General features: G+C 39.4%; 1 protein-coding gene across 2 annotated transcripts in view; it reads left to right on the plus strand.

Annotated features, from left to right (window-relative positions):
• Positions 1 to 24068, plus strand: part of PTCHD4 (patched domain containing 4) — a 90161-nt gene extending 66093 nt beyond the window's left edge. For both annotated transcript variants that reach the window (XM_064650686.1, XM_064650687.1), the window contains exon 3: positions 12440 to 24068. In XM_064650686.1, coding sequence (XP_064506756.1) covers positions 12440 to 14073 — 1634 coding nt within the window. In that variant the 3' untranslated portion in view covers positions 14074 to 24068. The remainder of the gene's footprint in view (positions 1 to 12439) is intronic.
• The last annotated feature ends 1110 nt before the right edge of the window (positions 24069 to 25178 follow it).

Below are 25178 nucleotides of genomic sequence, written 5' to 3' on the forward strand. Positions count from 1 at the left end.
GGTTTGGGCCTAAAGTTGACATTAGTGATACACTGTTTTGTCAGTCACCCTATGAAGCAAAGCAGCCCCTCGCCCTCACACCACTACAGTTTCAAGCAGTGAAGTCATCTCTATAAAAACATGATAAACTGAATTAGCATATTGTGCTTTTTATAATGTCCACAAAGGGATTAAGACACACATCCCCCAAGTGTATAGATATATATATGACAGTTAGGTACCTCAACAGAACTCAGAAATTCCACATCAATGGGATTCTTGTGCGCTTGCAGCGTTGGAACAGCATCACCCTTTGGCTAAAGCCTTTACTAGAAAACAGAACAGGCCAGGCCTATGACTGTCTAAAGAGTATTAAATTTTTTGCATGCTCCCTGACATGGTTCTGCCCTGTTCATGGCACTTTCCCAAATAATTCCCTGGTGCAAATTAAGGTTTGTGAATGGCCATTCTGTTCTAGAGGCTAAAGGAGTAACATACCATAGTTTACGTGCTTAGACTGCACCAACTGGCTTCTGTGACAGAAAATTAACCCTAGAAATAATTAATTCATTAGAATGGATGCAGATTAGGAATCTCCAATGACCTCCATAGGGAGCTATGCACAACAAAAGAGCACTCCCTCTCCAGACTCCTTGAGGTGTTAAACATATTCAAACTAATTTCATGATCAAAATTATTACCATTTGAAATTGGGGATATTCAAAATAATAATGGGAAAAGGATGAGCAGCCAGCTGACTCACTGTTCCTGGTATTCCAAGCAAAAAGAACACTCCCCAAAACAGAAATGTGTCTTATATATTGTTCTAAGACCATAGTTTAGCCTTAAACTTTCAGGCTGAGTTTCGACAGAATAATAATTAAAAGAAACCTTAATGATCTCCCCCCAGGGACGGGGAGATGCTAAAGGTCAGGTTTCAGATACATTAATGAGCTGCTAAATGCTGCTAACTGGGAAAGGCTTTTTTTAAGTCCTGCACAAGCCAGCCCACTCATGTTTTTAATACCAGCACCGGGCATATCAGATGTCTGTGGGAGTTTTGCCATGAAAAGAAAGCTCCTTGTGTACTTTATTTACAACCATTTCACCAGGGTTTATGAGAAGCAGCTTGAAGGTGAAGCCATGCCCCACAAAACTGAGAAAGAGCTTGTTGGTCTAATTCTAGCTCTTCATGGGGTTCTCTGACCAGTGATTCGGGGAGTGAATCAGAGCCATGCAGGGAAGGAGTCCTTCGGTGGTGGCAGCCCTGCCTCTTGGAAAGGCTGAAAGACAACAAGGGAAGGAGTCTAGGGCTTGCAGAAAAAGCAGAAGTCATAGGCTATCTTAAAAATTGCAGAAGCAACATGTTTTAACAGGTGTCTATGAATTTGTATGGTTTACTTCCTCTGTGTCTTGGTCTAACGCCCAAGATACAAATCCCCAAAGTATGACACATGTATATATTGATTGATATCAGGCTTTAAGCATACAAATTATAATAAAAATCCTGTGCTACATGAGAACAAGGCTGGTCAATGCCATATGTTCACTTCTGGCGATCCTTCTGGTAGTTTAAAACTAGATTTCTTTTTGCCTCAATTTCACTGCCATAAAATAGGTGTAATATCCATAACAATCTCACAGAAGTCATGATAGTCATTCATGTATGCAGTGCATGAGGGAATTGATGCATGCACTGCTGTATCAACCCATGTCAGAATAATCAATTTTTAATCAGTTCTTTGCACAAGTGGTGAGGGTAAATGGGACCTGAGACCAGGCAGTGAAAGAGATAAGTGTCTGTAGCAATTTAAAGACAGATTTCTAAATGGTATTGCTACAATGTTAAAATTAGTAAAGTCAAAAACTTAAATGCCAGAATTAAGGGCCAGAAGAGCTGCACGGCTTTAATTCATTCTTCCTGTGCCTTTGGATTTTAATGCAGTCAGCCCCATGAATACACAGGGATGTAAAAGCATTCAGACTGATTCAGGCCAAAGGGTTTATCTAGCTCAGCATCTTATTTCTGATAGCAACCAATGGCAAATGCTTTAAAAATGAGGATTTCAACAGATCAAGCATCAAGTCATACTTTCCCAAAACATTCCCATCAGGGTCCAGCTGCTTCTTGGCTGGCTGGCTGCTGCATCCAAATGTGTTCTGACTTTACTGACCCTTTCCATGGAGTTTTTTTCCCCGAATATGTGCAAGTTCTTTTAACTTCCTGAATGGTCCATATTAGCGTTATAGGGTTTTGAACTAATTTGACACAAGGGTAGCTGAGAGCCCTGGAGCAGCAGGCAGAGCATCAGTATGTTGCAGCTTTCATTTTTCAATAGAGCTGCATAATGAAAAGGAAGGAGTAGGATTTTATTCCGGTCATTGGATAAGTCATTTCTTCTCTCTTTGGTTCATTTTGCTTTTCACTCCTTGTCTAATGAGAGGAAACTTTTAGGTCCAAGGAAAGGCTTTTGCCCACGCAGAGGCATTCTGAGGATCTTTATAACCATCTGGCAGCTCACCTGGATGAATTCCTGCATCTACAGCATTCCCTGGCACTGCTGTTTGATAAATGGTATATATGTAACCTACCCATCCCACATTGGCAATCTGTGATCCCTAGGCTAAATTTATAAGCCCACACTGGGAATAGAGGAGAGGCTGCTGCTTCCCTGAAGCATTACTGTGTGAGCAGCACAGCCTGTGTATCACAGAGTAGGGCAGCAGCCACATCTCTGCATCAGCTGCTTGGCAGCTGCCTGTGACTCTGAAGCAGACAAATAGGAGGATGCTTCCCAGCATGAGTAGTCCCACTGGTGGGACAACCTGAGGCCAGATCCGTGGTGCTGCAGTGCTCTGAACACCATCCCAGGCTTGGCAAGGGCAGCGGAGCAGCCTTCCTCCAAGTTCCAGTGCAATGCAGAACCTGGGCTTTCTGGGAAGGGAAAGGGAGATTTAACACCTACTTTTGAAACTGCTGAGTCAGTCCCCATATTTCCTTCACTCCCAGCAAACAGAAACGAAAGGGTAATGTCGCTTCTCGCTCTGCCTTCCCATCTCTTTTCTGAAGTAAACAAATGTCAGCAAATCCTGGACTAACAGCACTGTTAAAAATATCACCCTTTCAGCAGACGGGTTCATTGCCTTTGGTCTGAAGCTGTCTCTTCACTGCAGAAAAGGTGTGTTTTTACATCAAGATAAGAAGTCTAGATGGAAACCTCAGTGGCTGAGGGAAGAACATAAGTGTTGTGCTCTGCACCACATTGTCACCAGCTGGAGTAATTTCCAAACAGAAATTATTAGTGTAGGAATTTTACAGGATTTGACCTGTTAATTATGAAGGTAGAAGCCAGCCCTGCTTTACTCAGGTAGAACTTGGCCTTGGGTGTACAAGTGAAAATGAACTACTACTTTAGCCAAGATGCAGCACTCACTCTCTCCTTAGCATATTACAAACCACAGCACCCAACCTTCAGTCCAAGTGAAAAGATGGTGTCCCATTAGACTTTGGAGCTGTATGGAAAATACTCATGATCAGAGAGACTATATCCCTTTCAAAGAAAGATAAATCCCCACAAAGCTTTGCCCAGGTGTTTTTGTCTGTTCAAGGAAGGGGACTCATTATTCTGATGACTAATATCACTGGGGAAAGTTAAGAGTGATTTTTTTTCTGCTTATTGCTTCTTATACTCTGGAATCCTGCAGTTCAGAAACTTCAGATTGTGCAGACGAATGTATCTTGTCAATGGAAGGTAAAGGTTTTCCCCTTTCAAAATTTGGTTCCACCACTGCTAACATTATACATTTGCCTCATGTATAACTTCAGAAATAGGTCCCATTCCTTCAAGCACTCCTTCACTTTCTTTATTAGCTCAAACTTACAAGTGCACTGGTCATTTTTTGGACGTGTATTCTTTTACCACTTCTATTTACTTCTTCAACTATTTAACCACTTTTGCTTTTCTTTGAAGAATTCACAATTGCTCCCTCTCTGCCAGAAATCAGCAAATTACCAAATGTATTATTTCTGTAATGATTCAAGTATAGATTATTTTTGCTGGATGCCAGAATCTACACTTGATCAAAGCATTTTTCTTTCTTGAAAGAAAACTAGTACCTTATTCTTTTGGATGTTGCCAAACTATTAAATCCAGGTGATAAAGTGTTCTGATCAGTGTCACAAATCCCTCCTATGCTTTTAGCATAAATGAATATATAATAAATTCATCAATGATTTGATCTAAATTCGTTATCTTGTCTTCTATGTCACTTAAACTCCCATCAATGAACAGCAGATTCCATATGTGCAGTTCTTGTTTACAATGTTCATTAAAAGGCTTAAATGAGAAACAGCAAAAAGTGCATTTTAATTCATTGCTAAGCACAGCAGAAAACTAAGCAGGATTCCAACTTTATGTACAATTTGCAAGCAGTATACGTTAGCTCAAACCTAAATCTCCCATAATGAGGTGTGCAGCCCAATGACTGATCACATCCATTGAAATATTCTCTGTGTTCAGCTCTATTTCAATGCATGGGGGGATGGGGGTGGTGTGTTATTAAATATTTCTGTTCCTTCTAACAAGAAGAAGGGGAGCTTCTAAGCATGAAAAATTGTAAAATTTGACCTTAAAATGAACTACAGCAAGTGAACCTTGAATACAAAGTGATGTCACCACAGTTCAGTCAGAAATATGTTTGTGTCTGGACTAGCAGTTCTTTGGCTCATCTCCAGTGCTCAGCCCTGGGCTTCTACCCAGGGATGCTTATGGTGAAGCTCTGGAAAGGTCTTTTCAATATGAAAGATAAAAAATTGGATAAGATTCAAAATCAGAGATGCCAAATTCTTGTTAGCACTAATTATTCTTAATTCAAATCAAGATCAAGGTCCCATCATGCTGGTCTCTGTGTAAACAGGGATAACAGTGTTTGGCTTGAGAGTCTGCAAAATGAGAAACACAAACTGATGAAAGATTGAGGATGTGCCTAGAGGATGTGATGTGGTTTAGTCCAGCTTTCATAGTTGTTTGGGCTTCTGCGTGTTATCTGGAACAACATTTATTTTGAGGGGGATGGGAAAGAGTACGGTAAGGGGGCTGTCAAGGACTGTGGAACTAATTGACTGAAGAGGGAACATACCAGAAAGGAGATCAAAAGAGTATGTGAACCTTCACTTTTAATCTGTATTTCCAACAGATTCATGTTAATCTAATGTACAGACTGGTGTTTCTTAGGAAATTGGAAGGCAAGGGAGGAACTCAGCTACAACTGCCACATCATTGCACCATTTTCTTCTTCTACAGGCATCTACAGCTATGGCTGTGGTTGAGAAGTTGGCAGAATTTTATGGGAGCAGTGTTGGGCTGATACTGAGATTTCTGAAATATGGCCAAACCAGACAGAATCAAATGTTTGCCTCTCTCCTCAGTGCTCTTCAGCCTCAAACATTCATGGGGTTGCTCTCTGCCAGGCTCCACTGAAATGCCCACTAGGAGACTAACTCTTTCATGCTTTGGTCTCATCAGCTATTCCCAGAATTATTTAAAAGTCTTTCAGAAGTGCTCATGAGAGCAGAAATAAGTGCAATTACTTGGAGTACACATGAAGGCATCAGTCATAGTCTGTATGGTTGGCAGAAGAGCCCTCTGGTGCACTGTTGCTTTTTAAAAGGGGTTTACATTGTAATGGGAATAGGCCCGACCTTGGGAGCTGGAAGTCACCAACGTGTTCAGGCCTGTGAAGTGGCCATAGTCTGGCAGAAACATTTTTAAGGAAATTAAAATATCTATTAAGCATAACTGATTTCATTTATGATATTTGTGATAGATTTAAGTTTATTTGCTGTATTTGTCTGAAATGCTAAAATCCAGGAATAAAGAAATCTCTTGTGCAGCACTAGAGGTTTCCCTGAGGTCCTTGCCACTAAAGACTCATGGTTGAACTGGCCGAGGTTTCATTGCACTTGCTCAAACATTCTTGCTATAAAACCCAGCTCTGTGAATTAGCCAATTTATTATGATAATGATCTGTTTCTTAAAAGAACAATTCTACCCTGAATACTTTTTGAGAAGGAAAGGCACAGCAGGGTGTAACCCCCTCTGTCAGCATGTCTGCATAAATCTGATTAGAGAAGAAATTGTGCATGTTGTGGCATCACAAGGAGAATGGACCTAGAAAGGATTTAATTTCTGTCTAGATGCTTTTTACTATCACAAAATACCATTTATCAAATGAAATATAGAATTATAAGTTTAGTCAAAACAAAATTTCTGCAGGAAATTCAGCATCAGATCTTGAGTGCACATTATATATTTGTTGCTGTAAGTTCCATGACATTCAGAAGGTGTAAATACTGTAATATCACTGATAATTCCTACAGCCCAAGGAAACTCCTCTCTTTGGACAATGTTAGTCAGAAGTCCATTGATTCCACAGTTAGATCTTCTGTCCCCAAAATCTGAACCTTCACAGGCATTTTACTGATAGGATGAGGTCTGACTTCACCTCTTGCACTGATATTCTGGAGAAAGAGTAAACCACTAAATACTGTGAGAGTGATTTAGTCCCTCATCAGGACCCCTTAATTACTCTAGTTAGCACTAAAACAGCACAACAACTAAAGGAAAAGTAAATAAAGAAGAAATGATCAACAATCCTACTATGTGAACAATTCAATTACAATCATTTTACAAGTATTTAGACACGTAAAATTAAAATCATTCTTTTACTACCTACATTTCAGATTAGTTTTAAAAAATATACTCTATCTTTTCCTTACCCTTAATCAAGCTGGGAATTTTTTTCTTAGAGTTAAGGTCCAGTTCTTATCTGGATGCAGTGTGCTGAGATTTACCTTTATGGAAGGATCTAGATTCGGAACACATTTCCTTGTGTATCTTATTGCTACTTGAAGTATTACCAAGCTTCAGATTCTCTTTGCCTTCTGCATCAAAGACCCCAAGGATTTACTGATTCTTCTCAAAGAAGTAGTTTAATAATTTTTTTCTATTTCTTCTTCCCTCTCTGAGATATGGACAGTCCTTGGTGACTGTGATTAATTTGTTTAATCTCTGTGCTTCATTTTTTAAATATAAGTGAGGATACTAATATTAATGACACCAATATTAGTGATTTAGTGGAAGAACAAATGCATCCTACATTGCACTGTGTTGGGATACAAAGCTCCTCCTCTGTAATAAATTGATGATGTGAGCCTAAATTATCTACAATGGGGTCCCCAGCATGAGATCCACATTGTCCTGCTGGAGCTAGTCCAGAAAAGAGCTAGGAACATGGTCTAGTGGAAGGTGTCCCTGCCCATGACAGGGAGTTGGAACTAAATGGTCTTTACAGTCCCTACTAATTCTAGGATTCTAGAGTTCTGTGCTTCAATATCCTACTACTGTACCTGGCCCCTACTATCACAGGGTATTGATTAGATAAAACAAGATGAGTTTTTCCAGGATGTGAATTGGCCTCTCTACTACTAAAGAAGGAAAAAAATCTTCATGTGCCCTGTTTGCTTATTCATGTGGAAAAAAAAAAGTCATTTACACAAATAAAATAAAGTTTCTTTCCAGTAGACTCACAGCAAAGAATTTTAATGTAAAATTATACTTATTGCCCACCACTATGATTTAAAAGTAAGCTGTCTCTGCATCCTTTGTATATGTGTGTGGCTGTTAATGAAAACTGACTACAATATTTGGGTTTCTTAGTGCAGAAATGCTGAGTAAAGCTGTGCTATGGCACGCACTTCTAAGACTTGTTTGAAATATAACATAGACAACAAGGTTATCATCACATCGACTGCTATCACCTATAGCAGCAAATAATCTTCTTTATGTGTTTATCCAAAAAAAGTGCAGAGTCATTCTGATCTTCCTTCCTAGAAAGTTTACAAAAGCTGGCAGTATCCAGCCTCTCCTTCTAGCAGTGCCTCATGGCTTCAGACTGCAGTCTCAGTGGATATTATGTGGAGTGACAAATGCAGATCAAATTCCGGTGCCAAGAAGCTGACTGGTTGTGGCAGAAGCAATAGCTAAATGCTGAACAGGCATGCTTTGGTTAAGAAAACAGACAGAAGAAGACAGACTGGTTTTCATGCTTAAACAATCCTAAGCATCTTAAGTCAAATTTAGGTAGGATGGCTCGAAAGTAAGAGACCTCAGGAATCTGAATAGGATCTGCCTTGCAGCATTGACAGGATGTAGGATGTACCTAGCACTCACATTAACATTTATTAATCTAACCTTTAGACTTGTAACGAAGAAAACTTTTTGACCTTCTTGTATAGTGTGTTCCAGTGTTTAATGAACCTTAAAGAAAGAAAGATTTGTTTTTTCTCGTGTCTAAGTTAAATGGAGGGGGTTGTGCAAATGAAACCATGTCCTTCTCCAAGTAGAAATGAGAAAGAATTGATTTCTGTCCTCTTCTTAATAACTTATTTCATGTTGAATGTTGTTGAGTTACTACTGACGTTCCAGTCTATACGGGAAAAAGTCCAGCTGATTCAGTTTTTCTTTACGCTTTTCATTTTTAAATAAAAGGCCATTGTTTGCTGGTTTTATTCCTCAGGGTATTCACCCTAATTTTTCCATTTTTTTTTAAATGTCCCCACTCACAGCAGGGTTCTGGAACTAGATGATCTTTAAAGGTGCCTTTCAACCCAAATCTTTCTACGATCCAATGAAAATACCATGCCCCTTTTCAAAACAGCACTTCAGTTCTCCTTTTTGAAGATACATACTTTGCTGCTTCTCTCCATTCTTCTTGGACCATCCCATCTACTTTCATTCTCTAAGATGACTTCTAATAGTTCTGAGATTGCTTTGGCTTAATTTTTAATTGATTCATTTCTCCAGGCTCTTCCAGCTTGAATAAGTTTAACTCAATCCAGTGGTCTTTAATCTGTTATTTCATTCTTCTTTTTTCTACCCCTATCCTCTTCAAACTTATTTTTAATATCTGCTCACAATTAATCTTTTGGGTTTGGATTTGAGGCAGAAAACACATTATTTATTTCCATCTTCTCTGCAGCCTCCCTTACTTGCTCTCTTAACCTCACAAGTAATGGGATAAAAATTTCTCCTTTCCTCTTCTCTTAAGTAGTCATAGGCCATTGCCTGTCTGGCAAATAAAAAATTGCTGTACTTCATTTGTGTCATGTCAGTACCTGAGAAACTTGGCCATTTTGACCCAGAGCCAAAGACCCTCTGAACCTTCCTAGAACTGCTCAGTGAACTTAACTCCACTGTCAGTGTTGTCAGTGACATAACAATGCAGCTGAAGGAACAGAATTTTACAGAGTGAGTGTGGTGTTCGAATCACCAGAACTGTCAGATAATGTTCAGAAAAAAAATGGATTTGTATCCTTGTTGGGGAAGGAGGATAGACTTGTTTATGTGGGGAGAGCAACAGAGGCTGACTGGAAAATTTGGTATCTAAGTAATGATGGGGAAAAACCAGTCAGGTAAAGATCTTCTTGTGGCAGCAAGGATATTACTGCACTGTATTCTCCAGTATCTGTATTTGTGTGATAGAACTGAAGTTATTTGTAAAAGGGGGATAAGTTGAAATTTTGCGTTTGTGTATTAACTATCCTAAGAAAATCAGTGCCAATTTTCATCCTCAAAGAAGTTACAAAATTAGTATTTTTTTTTCCTTAGGTTACTACTTGTTCTATTTGCAAAAAAGTCTAGAGTTTAATTACAGTATTTTAATTTTCAATATTTTCATAAGTTTGTGCTTAGTCATTAGTGTATCTTGGGTATTCCTTTATACATATGTTTGACAATATAAAGCTCCTTTCTATTAGTCATTACATACCTACTCTAAGATTAAATGCACTCAGGAATTCTTCACTGAGAGTGTGATATGCTAAAATTTTTGAATTAATAACAATAATAACATGACAAAGATACAACTGTGAACATAAACTTGCAGGAGGGCACATAAGTGAGATTTTTGAATAAGCAGAGAAAAGCCAGTATTACTGTTAATTGTCGATAGAGCTGTTAGAGCATTGCTTCACCCAACCTGGTGCTGGAGCATGTCCAGAGAAGGGCAACGTAGCTGGTGAAGGGTCTGGAGCATAAGTCTGTTGAGGAATCACTGAGGGAGCTTCTCTACAACTCCCTGAGAGGAGATTGTAGCCAGGTGGGGGTTGGTCTCTTCTCCCAGGTAAGAAGCAAGAGGACAAGAGGAAGTGGCCTCAAGCTGTGCCAGGGGAGGTTTGCAATGGATAATAGGGAACATTTTGTTTTCAAGCACTGGAAGAGGCTGCCCAGGGAAGTGGGAGAATTACCATCCCTGGAGGTATTAAAAGATGTGAAGATGTGGCACTGAGGGACATGGTTTAGTGGTGAACGTGGCAGAGCCGGGTCAACAGTTGGACTCCATGATCTCAAAGGTCACTTCCAACTTAAATGATTCAATGATTCCTATACCATTAAATTTAGCCATGCCAGGCACTGGAAGTGATGACCAGCCAGTCTGGTCCACACACTGCAGGGTACTTAGGCACTTGCTTTAAGAAAAGTATAAGAATGTACCCAAGTCACTGGATTCTGCAGCTTTACACAGCTGAAGGAGCCAATTCTTTCTGCTTGGTGGTCTGAAAATGACAGTGTGCAATGACAGCTGTGCCAATGACAGCTGTGCCTTGAGAATTTGAGCAACTCACCCTAAACTTACCAGGGAATTCAAGGTCCCTCCTGAACTGAGACGCTGATTCATTAGAGAGCAACATTTCCACGCAGGCCTTTTGCTAACTGCAAGACTTCTGTAGTACTGTAGGTTTATCTTTCACTGGGGACACCGATTTGCAGTAAAGCAGGTAACATTCACAGAACCTGACAGTTTATGCTGTAATTTTCCATGTCTAGAATGGCTGTCAGGAGTCTGCTTTGGGCAACATAAGCAGCTGTATGAATCCCAAACAATTTAAATCTAAAGACAAACTCAACAGTCCTTTAGTTGTACATACTTGATTATTTGCAAGTATACTGTTGTCATATTTCTGCTTTTGATACAAGAAAATTACCTTTGTGCATGCTTTGATTCATGCAATTTTTCTACTATAGAAAGTGAAGGCCCACAAACAGAGGCAATTTGCTTCTACTTCTTCTCCTGCTCAGTAGTGTGTTTCCTTACATTGGCCAGAACTTTGTCAGGGCTTGATCAAAAGTGCAGAGAACTTTCCACTTTCTCATCAAAGCCCAAATTGGTGTTTTTATTTGTTGACCAACATTTTTGTTTGAAAGCCAAGCCATTTTGGCTCCTTTTTTTGAATGTTAGTTTTTTTATTTTCCCCCAAATTGAAATTCTCTAATGGGGGAAAAAAAAATAATGTGTATGTGTGTATATATTTTTGTCAACATGTACATTGTAGGAATGTGTATACATAATGAATAACTTTACTGGTTAAACCTAAACTAAACTAGTTAAACTAGTAAGATCAGATTCTGATCTTTGTTACCATTCTATCACAAAATTTAATAGTTGTAGACTTCATAGACTGTGACTGTGATAAGTAAAATGAAAGTAAGTCTGTATTAAGGATTAATTTATTAAAAAATCATACCCAAAAATATTTCTCAGGATGGAATATGAAGTAAGAATGTGTCATGGAGCACTGAGCAGGTCTGACTTTTCTGACTGTCCTCTCACGTGAGCTAAGGGAATTCCTTGTCATCAGGAGGAGCTCTGGATAGCTGAGAGAGAAAGAGACAGAGGAGTTATAATCATAGAAAATAAACCCCTATGTTTTCCAGACAATTAACGTGGACCAACGACTTAGCCATTACCACCAGCATGTCAACTTTCATATAGTGTGAAAACTTGTGTACTATCACTGAGGAGTTCCAATCTCACTCAGTAGAGAGAGAATCATGATCCAAATTATTCTGGTTATTTGTACTTACAGTATAATTTCTCCTCCATCCAGCATGAAGAACCAAGATGTTCCCACTCATTTCTCAAACAATGACTTTAATTTATACTCTTTGGAAGAAAATGTTGTTACTTGTATTTTTAAGTGTTTCAAATTGAATCCCTTGAGCCTTGAAAGATGTAGTGGGATCCACAAGGAATTTCAAGAATGAACCCAAGGCTTGAACCAAACTTCATGTTCTCCTATATTTACAGTCCCTTTGGGAACTAATTCAATGTCCATTAAAATCAAAGAATGTTTTTTAAACATTTTTTCATACTTTCTTTTCTGAGCATGAAGAGTCTCAGAATATCAGGCATGTTAATCGAAGCACCTGCATATGAATTCTGGTATCCAGCTTTAGACAGAAAATTCACAATTTTCCATGTGTTTAGCTGGAGACAAAAAAAAAGAACAAAACTTAGCTGACAATTTTTTTTTACTGCTGGGGGACGAAAAACCTGCAGGATGACTGGACCTCCCCCCTTACATATATGCACATGTATACACTTTGTTTTCTCATTTCAGGTCATGGAACCAAAGGAGTGTTTGAACTTCTTTCAGGATGGCGTCGAACCAGAGAGAATCTGCCATTCAAGGACCGGGTAGCAGATGCCTACTCAGATGTCATGGTCTCCTACACAATGACAAGCTCCTTGTATTTCATAGCCTTTGGCATGGGTGCAAGCCCTTTCACCAACATCGAAGCTGTAAAAGTCTTTTGCCAGAACATGTGCGTCTCCATCCTGTTGAACTACTTCTATATCTTCTCCTTCTTTGGCTCCTGCCTGGTCTTTGCTGGCCAGCTGGAGCAGAACCGTTACCACAGCATCTTCTGTTGTAAAATCCCTTCAGCAGAGTACCTGGACCGGAAACCTGTGTGGTTCCAGACCATGATGAACGATGGCCATCAGCACACTTCCCACCACGAGACCAACCCATACCAACACCACTTTATCCAGCATTTCCTCCGAGAGCACTACAACGAGTGGATTACCAACATCTATGTCAAGCCATTTGTGGTGATACTGTATCTCATCTATGCCTCTTTCTCCTTTATGGGGTGCTTACAGATCAGTGATGGAGCCAACATCATCAACCTTCTTGCCAGTGAGTCTCCAAGTGTCTCCTATGCCCTCATACAGCAAAAGTATTTCAGCAACTACAGCCCAGTGATAGGCTTCTACATTTATGAACCTCTGGAGTACTGGAATGGTACTGTGCAAGAAGACCTAAAAACACTAAGCCAGGGGTTCAACACAGTGTCCTGGATTGAACAGTATTACCAGTACCTTCGGGTGGATAACATCAGTGCAACCAACAAAAGTGACTTTATCAGCATCCTCCAGAGCTCCTTTTTAAAAAAGCCAGAATTCCAGCACTTCAAAAATGACATAATTTTCTCCAAAGCTGGAGATGAGAACAACATAATTGCTTCTCGTTTGTACCTTGTGGCCAGGACTAGTGAAAACACACAGAGGGAAGCAGTGGAATTGCTGGAGAAGCTGAGGCCACTCTCTCTTATACAGAGCATCAAGTTCATTGTGTTCAATCCTACTTTTGTTTTTATGGACCACTACGGTTTATCAGTAACTATGCCTGTCCTGATTTCTGGTTTTGGCATCCTCCTGGTGTTAATACTGACCTTTTTCCTGGTTATCCATCCTCTGGGAAATTTCTGGTTAATTCTCAGTGTCACCTCAATAGAGCTGGGTGTCCTTGGCTTGATGACCTTATGGAATGTAGATATGGATTGCATTTCTATACTGTGCCTTATTTACACTTTGAATTTTGCCATAGATCACTGTGCACCCCTGCTTTATACATTTGTACTCGCTACTGAGCACACCCGAACTCAGTGTATAAAGAACTCCCTCCAAGAGCATGGGACAGCCATTTTGCAGAACGTTTCTTCTTTTCTTATTGGGTTGGTCCCCCTTCTCTTTGTGCCTTCAAACTTGACCTTCACACTGTTCAAATGCTTGCTGCTTGCTGGCAGTTGCACACTTCTGCACTGTTTTGTTATTTTGCCTGTCTTTCTAACCTTTTTCCCACCTTCAAAAAAGCACCACAAGAAAAAGAAACGGGCAAAAAGGAAGGAACGAGAAGAGATCGAATGCATAGAGATTCAGGAGAATCCTGATCATGTTACAGCAGTCTGAAAGGTTTAGAAAAAATAATAGTATATTCTCTTTTTAAAAAAGTGTTGCACAGAGATGCAGGGAAAATAGAGCAAAGATCTCAGCTGCTTGTGCTGGCCAGGTCTGACAAGGCAAAGGAAGATCAAGAAGGGGTATTCATGACACCTCAAGGTGCAAACTTTTTTTAACAAAAATAATGAAAGTAAAATAATCTCAAATGTTTTCTTTGAATCCTCATTCTCCACCAGGGAAGAGGCTGTTGGTCATTAAGTGTTCCTGAATCTTAAACTGTAGCTCTAATGCAAATTGCTTAATTTGTCTTATGTAGACCTGAAGCAAGGGTGAAAAAAAATAGTTACCATTAAGTAAAAAGTAGGGAAAAGGCAGATTTTTTTGATAAAATTGTCCATGGAAGAGAAGAAGAAACAACATTTAAAATGAGAAAAGGTTACAAGACCAAGAGAGATTAAAAATGCCATGGCATTCTTTTTCTAATTTTCTTGAGCAAGTTCGTTAAGATGAAACCTATGCACTTGGGAAGTAAATGTTTAAAACAATCTAAGCCAAAGTACTTCCCAATTCCAGTATACCATATATATCTGTCACACCACAGTTAGAGCATTATTGCAAATAGGGTTGGCAAAGCTGAGGGATAGAGGTACTGTTTATATAGGAGAAGAAACAACCATAGGCATTTGGAAATTTAACATTCAGTTCCTTTACATAAAAAATATCATTGTTATCCAGAGGTCACAGCTGGTAGTTAATACCATACACACATTTTAGTATTTCTGAATTGTGAATTTCCCCTTGAACTAGCAGATCTCACAAAATTAACACAGACTATCACCCCTGCAGAAGTGTTTGCAGTTCCTGCAGTGTAACACTTTTGAATTCTAATTTACCAGTGTTGACGTGAAATACTGAGTATTAATCAAGCAGGAGCTTTAAATGTAATGATGGATTGCATATCACAGGCATAACATGATCAGGTAACAGCTGAGTCAGCTCTGGAGCACCTGCACAGTATTATCACTATATATTTGGTACAATGGATGAAGGAATGTGTTTGCTGGTCCCTGCAATATGCTGCAGGAAGTGGGATTTTCCCCTTCTTTAAGCAAAATGTCAGTCAAATAATTGCCACACACACACACAAAAAAAAAACCCTTGTAAAGGTTTGCATGGGGCTGGATCAACACCTAGTTCTAAAAAGACAGATTGGTCCCCTTTCTGGTGAAATGTCTTTTTTATTATTATTCCTAAATATTTGAGTGTTCATCATCTGCAACATAAGCCTTTGTTATGGCTGTTGAAATTTCACAGGAGAGTGCAGTAAATCCGCAGTTATCTGTGACACTAGAAATTGTACTGTAAAGGACTATGAATGACTTTCTCTGCTTTGTAAACTATTCAGCTTAGTAGCCCAAGGGAAGGGATGAAAACGGATCCAGCCATTTCAGTTTGCTCTCGGCCCAGTGCTGCACTGGACTTTGCCATGTCAATCTCTCCTTTCAGTATTTTAAAAGGGCTTGCTTTTTACTCTCTGGAATATGGTATAGCATCACCTCCATGAGTAATGTCTTCCTGAATCTATAGTATCCATGAGGACACTATGTAAAGATATCACTATATGGAGTGTTTATGTCTACTTTGTATTACTTGTGGGTACCTTTAAAAGATTATCTGGAAGCTGTTTGCCTTCCAAAATGTATATACATGTCTATATGTGGCTGACAACTCAGTCTCAAGCCTGCAGAGTTTGCTGATGAGGGTGTGGACATATGTTTTACTAAAAAGCTCTCTGCAAGACATTAATTCTTTGCTATGTGATATGTTTCACCTCTTCCTACTGTTTTATGATTAGGGAGAGCCAGAAAAAATTCACCTGCAGCACAAAGAAAAGCCATTTGAATGCCAGTTCTAATGTTCATGAGCTGCTTCTGTTTCCAAGGAATGCAATTTCACCTCCTCTCTATACTTTCTGTACTTTGCCATTATCATTTGCCAAAAATGACCTCTGTGTTTTAGGAGTGGTCAAAGCTCTTGATTGTTTGAGGAAACTTTTGAGTGCAACAGGTATTAAAGAAAGATAAACTTTCTAGAAAGGCAAAGCTTCCAAAGTTTGAATACAGACCTAAACTTCAGGGGTAGACAGATCAAGGTTACCGGTTTGACCCAAAATATTCAAGGGCCAGCTGCAAAACTGAGATCTAAGTAGTTTAGTAAGATTTAGGAGCAGGGGATGTTTTAATGTTGGGTTATGGCTCCGATGTGTCTCTAATTGGGAAGTATTTACTGACCCTGATTTCCACCTTGAAGACATTGTGCAATATCCATCCTTTTTAGAACAGCCCATTATGAATGTCAAGCTTCCCATTTCCTCCACTGTCCATGCAAAACCTGGATTGTTGTAGCACTTTGACTCTTGGTTATCACTTCTGGAGCTGTTACCTGGGAAATTCCTGGTCTTCTTTTGTACTGCCCAGATGCATTCCGGGGATGTCTGTCATGCACTGTATTGAGGAAAATGGCACTTTCCAAAGCCATCACAGCCAGGATTCATCTCATCTAACTCCAGACACTGACAATGTAGATATTTATATCTGAACTTCCTTTATGGCCATGAGAGAGGGACAGACCCTTCTGATCCCTTTTTTAGGTTGTGCATTGGGAGTAAAAAATCACACTTTTTCAAATGCAGACTTCTGTCCATTGGTGATCAAGGAAGCTCAGCACAATTAGTTCAAACACAGACATGGGCTATGCAGACTCATCCAGAGATGGTGAGATTAACCCCACTTAAAATGACCAAATATCAAGTGAAAGAGCAAAGATAAAAACCATCGAAACTTGCCTCCCAAGCTTCTATTTTAGGGATAAATCCCAGGAGTAACTCAGCTTAAATTTTATGTTTTGCTTATGAGGCTTTTATGCAGAACAGATTGTTTAAAAATTGTCCCTGGAATTCTCCTAGCAGAGAATGGTGAGCCAAGAAATTAAGATGTCAATATTGAAGGTGTGCTTACATGAATGAACTAGAGTTTGATGAAGTGTCAAATCAGCTCCCCTCAACATCACACACATGCAGGAGCACTTGTATAACAGACAACTGATATATAGATCACACACTGGGACTAGAAGCCTTTTATTTCCATACCAATGCAAGAGTGGAGCAGAAAACAAACCAGATCTTCCATGGTTGTCATTTGTTATTTTTTGCCAACCATTTTCCACATCCATCAAAAAAAAAAGACCAGTGCAGCTGTTACTTCTGCAGATACATTGGTCTCTGTGGAACAAGGAAAGCTTTCACTTCAACCTAAAAATAGATTATTTTCTTCTATAACCCAGTTCACACTGGAATAATTTTGGGATAGATAGTCCACATTATTTAATTCCTTCTCCCTTTTTTTGCTTATTTTTCTTTCAGTCCGTTTAAAAAAAATTATACCTTTTCCTATAGAACTTTTCCAGCTCAACTGGACCTACACCTCTGAAGAAAGGGCATAGCTCATGCAAAGGAATTTGACACTCTGATAAATGCTGCATATTTTTTCCCAGTTATCATAACTCCCCTGCAATATGGCACATATTCCTTTAATGTCTGATTTTATATATGGTCTAGATAATCTACCAAGAACCCTCTGTGCATCTCCTGCTTTGTTTGGTTTCATTCCCTTGAAGTATATTGGTTTGAATTCATTGTTGAGATAACTCTGTTGAAGTCAGTAGATTTATTGCCATGATATATCTGACTTTGCATGCTTTCTGTCCAGTAAGAAGTGAAATCATGACAAATGAACCTCTTACATTGTTGATGTGCTTGTTGAACAATATATCTGTCTATGCTCTATAGCCATTGTTGCATGCTGCATTCAGGAGGCTGCAATGAAGGTATATTTCTTGACACTTTCCTCCGTGGGCTACTTTGACCTTGATCTATTCACTGTTTTTTTATTAGAGTTAAGTCTTCAGCTCTATAGTGCGGTACTTGATATAGGTTTGGATTAGATTTTTGGGAGAAATTCTTTGCTGTGAGGGTGGTGAGGCCCTGGCACAGGTTGCTCAGGGAAGCTGTGGCCGCCCCATCCCTGGAAGTGTTCAAGACCAGGTTGGATGGGGCCCTGAGGGACCTGGCCTAGTGGAAGGTGGCCCTGACTGTGGCAGGGGTGTTGGAACAAGATGATCTTTAAGGTCCCTTCACACCCAATCCATTCTATGATTCTACATTCTATAACTTTGTTATTGCCTAACAAAGCATCATACTTTTTATGGCCAAGATAGGTATGGATTCATGGCACCTTACATGCATAATTTAAAGAGTTAAAAATCAGGATTATTGTTCTCAACCTTTTAGTTCAAACAATTTCTCTTCAGAATGCTAATATCTATTGAAGTTCCTTGAAAAAGTCTAGTTCTGAAATTTTCTCCAATGGGGAAGAAAAGAACCGGGGGGAAAGAAGAAATATGCAGTTAAGTAGTTGTGTAATCAGTGTTCTTTTTTCCCCAAAGGCTTTCACTGCTCTACTCTTAATTAAGTCACACTGAGTAGTGACTCTAGCATAATTAAGATTTATTTCAATGGAGTTATTCCATATTTCATTGTGACAAAAGCTTGGCTTATTGTCTTTATGCAAGCACCATGCTAAGTCTCTGATTAATTTTTCAGTAATTATAAACTTTAATAAGTTATTTTTCATTGCAACACTAGGTTTTTGAGTACCTCAAGCTCTCGTTTGATGTTCTAGGAAACACTGTAAGGAAGTAAAGTTAGTCAGTCAGCGAGCAAGAGATGTTGTGTTGGGGAAAAGGGATTCTTCACAGAGGCAGCATATACTCCAACAAGGCTTTAAATAAAAAATGATGCTCAGGATATCTCAGATGATTAATGTGAAGTGGAAACCAAGTGAAACCTTGTTGGGAGGGTAGTGTAATCAAATCACAGACAGAAAAAACTTTGATTTTTCTTCCAGAACTTCTTACACAAGCAAGAAGGCATTTGAACAGGGAAGGAAACTGAATACAGAAAGCAGCTCATCTATCACTTGAAATGATTCATTTCACTGTAGTCTTACATAAGCAGTGCCACAGACCAAGTGAGTGCAGGTTGTCCCACCTCAGCATGGGCCTCTTCGTGTCCTATTTTCCATGTACAGCAAGGAAGGAATTCCATCTTTGATTTCACATCCCCTTGGGGAGGAGATTCAGAGCTGCTTCCTTGCCTGACAAAACTGTGTGTGAATGAGAGCTGAAAGATGAACACCACACTGCAAGCACAGGTACTGCATGCTCCTCTTGTTCTCTCCCCACCTTCTCATGAGCAGCAACACCATGAACTCTTGGTACCAAACTCACTGAGTGCCAGCATTCATAATTTCCCCTGGAATTTGTGATCACAGCAGTTCACAAGCTGATAGATCTCTGACCAAGAAGACTTCAGGGACTTTTTTAGAGGTTTTCTTTGAAAGATGCCCACTTCTCACTACAGAGCCTCATACCTCACCTCACTTGCCCAACACTGGAGAGGTGCAACTTGTTCTGACATGGAAGTCAGGTAGAAGAAAGTTTTCTGGAAACTTTTGCTTTTAATCCTCAAGGTTTTTCCCAAACTCAAACTTTTTTTTTTTTTCTCAAGCATTTCTCCATTTGTTTCAACTTCCTTAATAGCTTAAAAGCAAAGTCTCCCATGCAAAATTGGGATGCTCATCCTACCCACAGTGGTACAAAACATCATTGCTTAACCATGAGGTTGAGGTGGGTTATTGGCTTTCAGGCCAAACACAGGGATTTGGCTTTCTAGCCCAGACAGGCAATCAAAACCCTGCTGAAAACAAGTAAATGTGAAGCAGTTCTGAACTTCATCTTTCCTAGTTCTCTTTGTTTCCTCGCTGACATATCAAGGTGTCCACAACACTATTCTCATTTTTTCCTGCTTCCTCATTTAAAAAACCAGTTTTTCTTTCCCACTCCCCAAGGCTATCTTCCCTTTGCAGCTTCACTTATTTTGTGCTTTATTCTTCTCTGTGTGCTCTCAACCTCTTCAAAATTTCCCTATTTATATTTGAAAATTATGAGAGCATAACTCTGTTGAAATAAATGGAAGATGCCTGGATGCTTTTAAAGTGCAGCCTGTGGTACAGAACTAACTAATTTATAACAGTGCCCAAATAGCTAAATACTTTCTTCAGACAGAAAACTGTCTGTAAGAAAACTTAGAAAATAATTAAGCCTAAATTTCCATTTTTTATCTCATAAACTTCTATTTCTTATGATTCTTTTACTGTAGGCATTTCTTTTTTTTCAGCACACTTTTATCATAGAAATGCCTAGTTTTTCCCTGCTTTTCTCTCTCGGCAACAAAAATAAATGGACATTTCTTCATGCTCTCAAAAATAAATTATTGCCCCTGCTTGGAACATTTTGTGCCAATTTTCTGTCCAGAGCACATTTGCCAACCTGAATTATACATACTCTTGGAAACAAGTGTTCCGGTGAAAATGCTGATATGGCCTTAACTAGAGAAAAATGATTGGTACCTCAACAGTGTCCTGCTTAACTTCAAGCCCTCTGCATCAGGCTGCTGAATACTCCAGGAAGTATTCCTAATGTGGATTGATAATGGTCTTTTCCTCATTACTGGCACCAGTGTGTGGACAATATCAGCTGTATAGTTCTCCTGAGCACACATCAAAGTCTACCCTGCTTACATAGTAAAATCATAAATAGATTAGCGCAGCTTTTGCTGAAGAAGGGATATATCCAATATATCCCAAGCTAAGGCAGCGGGGCAGCCTCTAGTCTAAAACTGCTTCTCAGTTTCCCATCTGTATGTTGGGTATTTCACTGAGTTCCTCTGTAAAGGACAAAAAGCATCACTTTTCTTTCAATAAGCCATTTGAGGATAGGACATGAAATATTTTAGATTTAGTCACGGATATAAATTTTTACATAAGAATTTGAATAGAGATGTCAATTGAATAGAGTAAAAGTCTCCGTGAATAGAGAAATATTAGTCCGAAACATCTTGCAATTCTGGCATGATACTTCTCTGATCTTATTTCCTTTCATCAATGAGGACTGAAGTTTTTCACACATTCCACAGTGAAGATAATCCCTGACCTACAAAAACATCCTGTCTGCCAGAAGCAGACATTCTCTTGGAGGAAATCCCATTGGTTTCAACTCCATGTCGAGATTTTGCAGCATCTGGCATAGCAGTGGTGTTAGTATGTTCCTGTCCAAACATAAACCCTTCTTCCCAAAAAGCAGACCCAAATACTAAATATGTACGATTTGTGGAATGTGTGATTTTGCCTCTGTAGAAAGAGGTTCTTGTAAAATTCAGCTCTGATTTTACCATGAGGTGGGAAAGCAAAGAGTGACCAACATATCAGCCTAACTGCAGTTACTGTGCCTGTGTGAGAACTTCAGAGAAGGCTTATCTAGCTATGAAAGCCTAAGCAGTGACAGTATCTTACCCTGAACAAGAATTTGTCCTCTACTCACTACCTCAGAGAGCCACAAGTGTAAACTACTCTGCTACTGAAACATGATCTAAGTCCTGGGCATGATAAAGTTAGTTGAAGCACAGAACTTAGGGTACATGTTCTTAAGACCAAGTGATTCCAGGTTTTGTAACGACACAGGTATTTAATTAAATGACACTGGAATTTAATCTTTAAAATTATTACCTAGAGCAAGCACAGCTTTGCTCCAGAAAACCAGCTCTCTCCCCAGCAATTCCTGGGCACAGGCTGGGTGCTGGCACAGCCCAGGGACCATTCCCACCAGACAACTTGTTTGCAGTTGCTCATTTTTCAGACCACAGGAATGTTTTATAGTATGGACATTGACAGACCACATCAGCCTCCTTTGGGACTGCAAAGCAATCCTGACATTGCCTGATTCACTCGCAAAGTTATAACTTTAGACAGCAATGCAGCCCATATTCATGGTGGTATTTTACTTCTGAAGATCTTCATCTGGCAAAGCACTCAAGTAAATGATTTAGTTTAATCAAATTCTTCAGTATCACGGACTGGGATATCGTTAAATTTAAGCATGTGTTTAAATACTGAACTAAATAAGAATGCACTTATCTCTGTGCTTCAAGTTAAATAGGAGCTTTGAAGAAAAAGAGGCTTTAAAAGAAAAGGTCTTTTTCCCATAACGTACTAAATCCTACAATTATAGTAACAATTTCACAATATATAGAAAAACGGCGCCAAGCACATATATTTTTCAGGGTTTCAATTTCCCTGATGTAAGACATCTCAGGGACATTTTAGTGATTTGTTACAGTCATACAACACTCAGGCAAGAACAAAGCCTTGCTGAGCACTTTTCCTGGGAATAAATAGCAAGATATTTGACTCAGAATGAGAATACAGTATTTTATGATGTTAAAGCTCATTTCTAAAAGAAAAAAATGAAACTTTTCATTTAATGTAATTCATTATTTCTTACAAGTGACACTCTGGAGAAGTGCTGGATATGCTTCTTTTATGGATAAGAGAGGAAAATTGATTGATGAAGTTGAATTCGGCTTTGCCAATTAAAAAAATATAATAAAAAAACCACAAAAGCTGGCTTTGTGCCCAGTGTAAAATTTGCTGTGGCATCATCTGTTGCTTTTTAATTAAATTAAATGTGAACTGTGGCATAAATGGGGCAGAAGTGGAAATCAAATTGTACGTGTCCTGGGGCTGCATCTGCTAAGGAACGCTTACGTACACCAGGAAAAGAAATCAAGTCCCCACTCCTGCAAAACCAGATGCAGCTGCCAAGCCATGAACATTGTGAATAATCCCATTGGCTTCAGTGGAGCCATCAGGATGCACATAAAGATTTGCCCATAAGTCTTTGCCAGTCTGAGGACTGGGATAAACCGATATTCTAATCTGAAAAGGAAATAGAAGCTCTTAAGCCAGAAATTTCCTCAATGTCCTTATAAATGTTCTCAGTGGAACTGATCTCTGCTTTTTTCCAAGAACCATGCTTTTTAAAAAACTTTGCCTGAGAACATAAATTCAATAGATACACAGGCACTATAAACATTTAAGAGGCTCATGACAAACAGTGTCTTTTCATGAAAGAAGTCTTCTCCTGGGATGCCTGTAGCCAATACTTTCGGGAAGCACGTGGTCAGATGGAAAGGGACATGTAAAAATCAGATATTAGAGGTCTCCTCTCCTAGGCTATAGTCAAAGGAGAGAAACATCTGGAACAATTCATGGAGCTCAGACAGTTACTTTAGGATTTACTTTAGGATGAGGGCCCTTGCACACATCTGGCAGCAGCGACCAGAGCTGGTGAATAGTCTGGGATAACCAGTTCATACACTTGAGAGCACTTGTATAAAATGGGGTCAGACTAATCCCTCCGAGGCATCTCCATTTGTTGTAACTGCAGGGAAAATGTTGAGAAGTAATTTTGGGGTGATGGGCAGTAATCAGTTTGACTGTTCACTTTTTTTGTTGGGGGGTTAAGATGGGTCATCAGGACTCCGGGAGGGCAGCTGAATGACTGGAGGAGTACAAACAATGCAGCTGTAGGCAGCTAAAAGTCACTACGAAAAGGACTGAATCCAGCAAATTCTGTAGGGAAGATACAGGTCATTTTTTCCCAACTGTTATTTATTTCCTTTTGCACTTTATTTTAATGTAATGCTTATTACTTTTTTTTTTTTTTTTTTAGCCAGTAATGGTCAGCTTTTCTACCTCCCTTTAAGTTGCAGAATTTGCTTAACCTTTTTTTATATGAATTTAGATTAGATGTTTAATTACTGGGATTTCTCAGGTGTAGGCAACTTTACTATGCTACAAATAAACACCATAAGTCAATATTGATTTTCCTCCCTTGTAAAGCTCCCTCGTTGCTGGAAACTGTTAATATTTTTCAAGATTCTACCATGACCATATTTGTATACAGCCTTTTACTGAGCTTGAAATTCTATACCAAATACTTATGTCTTTTAAAGACTGAAATCTTCAATAAAATATGTTACTCATAAATATTAGAATTTTCCCTTTCTTCAATAGAAAGATATTCAGTATTAATCCATATTACAGGACCATTTTTTTCAGATTCCTGTTCCCTTACACTTAGTTTAAGAGGAAATGAACAGGTTCCTTAAAGAAAAAATGTGAAACTAAGACCTTGGGCAGCAGCAGGAACAGGCACCTCCCTCCTCACAGGAGGAGAAGGGCATTTCAGGACTTGGGAAGAGTGGGTCAGAGTCAGGGAATTGGCAAACATGAGCTGGCATATGGCCCCTCACAGACTATCTGCAGATAGACAATTTACAGGTGCCCTGAAGCTATGCTACATGCAAGCAAATGTTTCAGTTTTCCAGACAGAGCTGGCTACATAATGGTCTCCCTAGAACATAATCCAGTCCCATTCTTTGCCAAACACTGATGCCAACAGATCCTTTCTCACCAGGTTTTCTCTTGCTTTCTCCTTCAGGCTTCTCCCCTCTCCTCACAACTCTGGCAGGTCTCAGCTCCTCTTCCCACAGTGACAGAGTTGGTATTTCAAGATCTTCCAGTGCAAAGGCATGAGGCATAGTTTTCCCAGGTTTTCTTGACCATCTCTGGGAAGGCCAAGGACACATGCCCACGCTGAACCCAGCGCTGCTCCATGGCTGGGAGATCTGCCCCTGCCTCTGTGCAACCACTTCTCTTGTCCTTGACAGTGCAGGTACCAGCATGAGCATCTCTCAGATCCTTGAGTAAATAGTGAGCTCAGAAGGACATATTAAATCATGCATTTTACATTTTGTCTATCCAGTGCAAATGGGAAACTTTGGGGTTTGCCTTGAAGTCTCTCTTCTATCCTGAAGTCCTGGTCTGTGGGACCCTGTCTAGACAGAATGTACTGGACTAAGACTCTGTCTTTTCCTGTGTACTTGGTTGCCTTTCAAGTGAGAACAGGCAGAAAACAGAGACCAGGAAGTTCTACCTGAATGTGAGGAAGAACTTATTTATTGTGAGGGTGACTGAGCACTGGAGCAGATTTCCCAGAGAGGTTTTGGAATCTTCTTCTCTTGAGATATTCAAAAACTGTCTGGACATGATCCTGAGTAACATGCTCTAAAGGATCCTGATTGATGGAGGTTTACT

The sequence above is a fragment of the Pseudopipra pipra genome, chromosome 3, assembly GCF_036250125.1.
Source record: "Pseudopipra pipra isolate bDixPip1 chromosome 3, bDixPip1.hap1, whole genome shotgun sequence".
NCBI lineage: Eukaryota > Metazoa > Chordata > Aves > Passeriformes > Pipridae > Pseudopipra > Pseudopipra pipra.